The 6,038-nt window shown below is 33.0% G+C and overlaps 1 protein-coding gene across 3 annotated transcripts in view; it reads right to left on the reverse strand.

Annotated features, from left to right (window-relative positions):
• Positions 1-1,352: 1,352 nt before the first annotated feature.
• LOC109538978 (axin) overlaps positions 1,353-6,038 on the reverse strand; it is a 12,126-nt gene continuing 7,440 nt past the window's right edge. Inside the window, exons 2-7 of one of the 3 annotated variants that reach the window (XM_019906464.2) lie at positions 3,188-3,403; positions 2,996-3,114; positions 2,593-2,711; positions 2,013-2,205; positions 1,810-1,951; positions 1,353-1,751 (exon numbers count right to left, since the gene is read on the reverse strand). In XM_019906464.2, the coding sequence (XP_019762023.2) occupies positions 1,844-1,951; positions 2,013-2,205; positions 2,593-2,711; positions 2,996-3,114; positions 3,188-3,326 (678 nt within the window). In that variant the 5' untranslated portion in view covers positions 3,327-3,403 and the 3' untranslated portion in view covers positions 1,353-1,751; positions 1,810-1,843. Of the gene's footprint in view, positions 1,752-1,809; positions 1,952-2,012; positions 2,206-2,592; positions 2,712-2,995; positions 3,115-3,187; positions 3,576-6,038 lie in introns of those variants that run through there. The other 2 variants (XM_019906465.2, XM_019906463.2) reach the window with 2 other exon arrangements.

Genomic DNA, 6,038 nt, shown 5'->3' on the forward strand with positions numbered 1-6,038 from the left:
ATAATGAACCAAATGTTATATTAGCTCCAAAGTCTGACTACGAAGGCGAATGTAATTTAGATGATGCGATGATGTCATCTGTGAAACGGGTTCAGAAAGCAGTTTGGAGAGCGAAGATGATAATATATCTCTCCTCGAACTAAAACAAAAAAAAGATGAATAGAACCAAAAGTAATGAGTTTTGCAGCTTGCTTGGAAGGAAGAAAATTTTGTTACATTTGGAGAAGACCTAAAATTTCTTGGTTCTGCTGGGCTGCCGCTTGAGTTGAAAAACGTAGACTTCCTTTACGCATTTTTTAACTTTTTCATTACAAAAGAGATTGTCCAGGATATAGTTTACCAAAGTATAGTATACTCGGTGCAAACAAGACCGTAAAAACCTTTGGATCTCACGGAACAGTTACAACAGTTCATAGGAACATGTATTTATATGTCAGTAGTGCAATTGCCAAGTGCAAGAAGCTTTTGGAACCTCAATCATGGCTTGATCTCAAATGTTGTATCATGTAATAGATGGGAGGAAATAAAACGGTTTTGGCATTTCGCTAATAATGACGAGGCTATTGTAGCTGGCAATCTAGGACATGACAAGCTCTTCAAAATACGACGACTTCTAAGTAAAATGAGGGAGCAACTAATCATAGTTCCGAAGGAAAAATACTTGGCGATAGACGATCAGATTATCCCTACAAAAGTGCTTTTTTCAATAAAACAATATAATCCTCAAAAACATAATAGGGATATAAAGCGTTTGTCCGTAGGGGCGTCAGCGGATTTTCGTACGATTATGAAATTTTCGCAGGACATCAACATTCTACCCAGTGGTTTGCCTGCCTTGGGAGTGATGACAAACGTACTTCTTTGGCTCACACAAACAGTTCCAAGACATAAAAATTACAAACTGTTCTTTGATAACTAGTTCAAGAACGTCCCACTGTAAATTTACTTCACATCAGAGTTTCCACTCGAAACAGTTTGAATAAACCGAGTGCCAAACAGCGATATGCGAAAAGAGGGTGAACTGAAAAAGAGAGACCGTGGAGCGATAGTGGAAAAAATCGAAACAATTAATGACACAAAAATGTCGGTGGTTTCATATGGTTGTCAATGCACTTTGGAGAAGAAGTTACAATGAGCTCAACAATTTAGCTCTGGTAGATTTCAAAGTGGCGGTAGCAGAGTGTTTGTGTAAAGTCGATGCAGCCAGTTTTAGTAGAAAACGAGGACGTCCAAGTGGAGTTATGGATAACATACAACAAAAGAGAAAATGGGGTCCGACGTCAGATCCCATCCACGAGATTAGAACAGATCAGTGTGGTCATCTTGCGATATGGAGTACTAAAAGGCAAAGGTGCAAGTATCCCTGTGGGGCAAAGTTTTATATCAAGTGTGAAAAATGTAATGTATTTTTATGCTTGAACAAAGACAGAAACTGTTTCTACAAGTTCCATACGGAATAAGAATTATTCATAAATTATTTTATATACATACTGCCTTGTTGCATGTTGTGGCATATATGGCATACATTGCAACAATAAATATGAAATGAACTGCAAAATAATTTTGTAAATATTTTTTCCTAAGTCCTGAGTTTCTGTTCTGTCCCTCATAAATTGTTTCATAAAAGGCAAAAGAAATATGCAGAAATGGGCTAACATCACGTCTTTTCTACGATATTGACCGGATGACTTTGGTTAACCGGAGTGGAGGCGCTGCAATGTTAGGAGTCTGGTATCCAGTAGTTAAGCTCCCTAAAACAATGTATAACGGTGTATGTGGCTGAACTTTCTAGAATTTCTTGTAGCTTACCTGAAGGATGCGACAGAGGCACTGTTTTTCTGTCTTACTGAATATCGTCTTGAAAAGTCGGCATGAGTTGACTGCTGGCTAGAGACGAAATGGCATTGTTGGGAGCAATCTGCCTATCGTTATTTGTTGAATTTTTCGCATTCTAAAATGAAATTTGATGTTTTTAGGTACATTATAATGAATGAAACCATCAAAGTATTCACCACGTATTGCAGGTACTTATCACTTTTAATAAAATTGAGGTAGCTAGTTGTGGCAAGAAAGTGTCCTATTGCAGCTTGCACACTTTCAAAAAGCGTAAGTGGAGGATAAGGGCACTTGGAGGACATCACAAGATCGTCTACTTTTTGTTTGACATCGTCAGGTATAAGACTAGTATATTTTAAAAAAAATTTCCTGAAAAAGATTATTACAAAGTTAATCACATGTTTGACCAAAACACGCAAATCTCAAATGCATTTGTAAATGAATGTTTCCAAACCCTTTTTTATAAGAAACTGAGGCACACACGCGTAAGAAAATAGAAAACGCAAGCATCTTATATAAAATTATCATAGTAACCAAAAGTATTTGAAAATGTGCAAGAACGGAAACAAGAATTATGAACCTAAAATCAATTAAAAAACCTCCATATAAGTGTACGCATTAACGTATAAGTGTACGTACATTTTAACATTTTAAAATCTTTATCTACAGAAATATCTAAGAATATCGACTAGAACATCGCACAATAAAGTAATATCATGCGTATATAGTACTTCAAACACGTCCACAACCACTTACCTATGAATCAATCCAGCAAGCCGCATGATTTTAGCGTCCTCCTGCTGTTTCCGTAATCCTTCGCAAGCAAACCAAAATTGTAAAATATTCGCATGCTCAATGTGCTCATTTTTCAGATACTGAAAATGTGAAAAATATTATAATTTCTATTTAGGTTGAACGAACAAGTGCACAAACTTTTCTTTTCGAAAAATGATAAAACCAGTGTCAATAAATCGAAACTAAAACAGCTTTTATTACATCGATTTTCAAATTTTCACTTGATTCACTTGGCACGCAGTTATTTCCAAAAATGGTTTAAATTAAGGAAATTCACAGGATTTAATTAATAAGCCAAGAAATGTATTGTTATTAGTCGCACCAATATAATATAATAAATAAAATAAGAAGTAAACTATCTGACCTGCCAAAATAGGGCAACACCATCCGCATCTCGGATCAAGTGCTGAAAAGATTTAGCATAATCTAAAGAAGTAGGAAATGGTTCAATAATCGATGCTGTATCAGAAGAAGTCGTTGATTCTAAAAAGGACAGACAAGCAAGAATATTTGTTTAATAAAAATGTTTTAATTAAAGAAATAAATGACTACTTACTAGTAGCACAGCCAGAATTGCGAACAGCAGTGGGAGACCTTGGTTTGGTACACACCTTCGAGCAGCAATACAGCAGCGCATGAGAGTATTCCGCAAGCCATATCATACATGGATCAACATAGATAGTTTCATCAATCATGTTCTACTGGGTGTACTCAACTAGCTTATTGGTGGATAGTTTTTGCTTAGGGCTAAACAACTCTTTCACAATGAAGACTGGAATAAAAAGATGGTACAGCATATTATGTTTAAACATAGGCAGGAAAAATATTGTGTCTAAAGTACATATACAAGGATAGAGTTACTTTCACGATTCTAATTACAAAATAGTTGGTGGAGTGATGAACAAAACTAGCGCACCATCGCAGACATTTTCCAATAAATCGTTTTTTGAATTTTTGTTGTTTGAATTATTTTCTACATTTGCGAGAATGGAATGTATGTATTGAGATAAGCGAAATTAGTTTTAGTTTTTCACTGGTGTACCGGGTGTTCCATACTTATAGCTTTATTAAGGTTTGATAAATGTTGCTAAGGTGGTCGGTATCTGATCTGAAATTTACTGCTTTTGCATGTTTTGTTATTTGTATCATTCCTTGGATTCTTCTTTTGTGATAATTTGTTTCCCTAACTAGTATATCTGCGTTGTTAAGATCGAATATATGTAACATTTGGTGTACAGGTTGTCTTAATGCTGTTTTTTTTCACTAGTATTTCTCAGACTGTATTTATGTTCGTACATTCTCTTTTTTAAATATTGTTTAGTTTGTCCTATACATGTATTATCACATTCTAAACAATTCACTCTATATACAGTAGTTGGTACATCCATTCCGTCGGTTTTGGGGAACATTCAGTTGATAAGTTGTTTTTTGCTTTTTTCGCAATTATAATGTTGTGTGGTTTTGGAATTTTTGAATTTTTTTGATTGATTTCTGGAATATATGGTAGTGATATACAGGGTGTATATCACGTAAATATGTTAAAATATTTTAACAGCGTGTTCTCCTAGTCATTTTAGAGCGGGGTTTTCTTGAGAATTTTTTTAATTTGATGTCTTAGTTTTGAGATATTTGATCTCCAAAATGGCGAAAAATATTAGTTTTTGTTTTTCTTTAAAACGTTTAAACATATAATCTTCAATTTTGGTATACATTATAAGCTAATTGAGTACCATTCTATGGTAGTGTTGTGTAGTTTAGTTTACTATTAAACAGGATAGAAATGCGAAACCCTTACTTTTGTTTTGTTCAGAACTTTTTTGTGTGCACCTAAACTTTTATCAAAATATTTTTTTAAATTACTACAAGTTATTTATCAACTTTTTTATCTCTTATTGTTTTTTCCTAAAACCACTAGTTTACCCGCAAAAAAATTAATCGTTTCGGCTTGATCAAAACTTTCCAAGCCATTGAATTGGAAAAGGTCAAGAAGCTCCTATAAACTCGCCTCCTAAATATCCTGATCTAAACGCACTTGATTTTTACGTCTGGGGCCATTTAAAAAATACGGTATATTCAACAGAAGTGAATACAATCGAAGAACTTCAGGAAATAATATTTAATATTTCTAACGAAATAAGAATTKCAGTGCAAACTTTACGGTCTGTAAATTTAAATTTCATTAAAATACTGCGATTATGCCAAGAATGTCAAAGTGACCAATTTTCCATTCTTCCTACAGAAGAACCAAGAATTTTAACAGCTGCTAAGTTAACATTAGAGTGGTTATTTAAATTTAATTTTGTTTGTTTAAATCGTTGCGCATATTGTTATTTAAGTACAATTTATTCAAACTTAATAATTGTAATCTGAACCACAATACACAGTTTAAAAAAATAATTTAGGTTGTTAGTAATCAACTAATAATGCGTACCAAAATTATTATATGAAAACGTTACTAGATTTTAAAAAAATAACTTAATTACTTACACATTTTGAGACCGGCAAATAAAACGATTTTATTTTTTTGCGGACAAACTGGTGGTCCTAGGAAAAAACAATAAGAGATAAAAAAGTTGGCAAATAACTTGTAGTAATTAAAAAGATTATGTCGAGAAAAGTTCAAGTGCACAAAAAAAAGTTCTGAACAAAACAAAAGTAGGGGTTCCATTTCTACCCTGTATAAAAGCAAACTAAACCACGAAACACTATCATAAAATGGCACTCAATTAGCTTATGATGTATACCAAAATTGAAGTTTCTATGTTTAACCGTTTTAAAGGAAAACAGCAAAAACTAATATTTTCCGCCATTTTGGAAATTAAATTTCTCAACAACAAAACCTCAAATTAAAAAAATTCTCGGGAAGACCCCCCTAAAATGACCAGGAGAACACGCTGTTAAAATATTTCAACATATTTACGGAACACCCTGTATATGCATTGTTTCTTTGTTCCTCATTATAGTTATGTTTAGTTGAGTTGTAAATTTTGTTGATTCTTCGCTTTATTATTGGCTCAGGAAATTTTTTTAGGTAGTTATTATTAAGTAATATTTTGCTGATTTTTTAAAAATTTTCTTGTCTTATTTGGATGTGATAATTTTATAGCTCTATCCGTAAGTGCAGTTATTACGCTTTTTTATATTTTTGGGGTGCATATTAATTATAGTTTAGTTATTTTCCTGACCAAACTTCTTTTGTATACCAATTTGTTTTTATTTCACCTGAATTATCATAATTTACTGTTATGTCTAAACAATGTATTGATTGATTTTTATCCTCCATTGTAAATTTTACAGTGTCGTGAAAATTGTTGAATTTATCTAGGGTATATTGAATTTTATCTTTGGGTAAACACATTAAGCAATCATCCACATAGCGTTTAAAGAAAGTTGGTTTATAATTTAGG

Source organism: Dendroctonus ponderosae, unplaced genomic scaffold (assembly GCF_020466585.1).
Source record: "Dendroctonus ponderosae isolate FM_Combo_2020 unplaced genomic scaffold, Dpon_F_20191213v2 Dpon_F_20191213_2, whole genome shotgun sequence".
Lineage (NCBI taxonomy): Eukaryota > Metazoa > Arthropoda > Insecta > Coleoptera > Curculionidae > Dendroctonus > Dendroctonus ponderosae.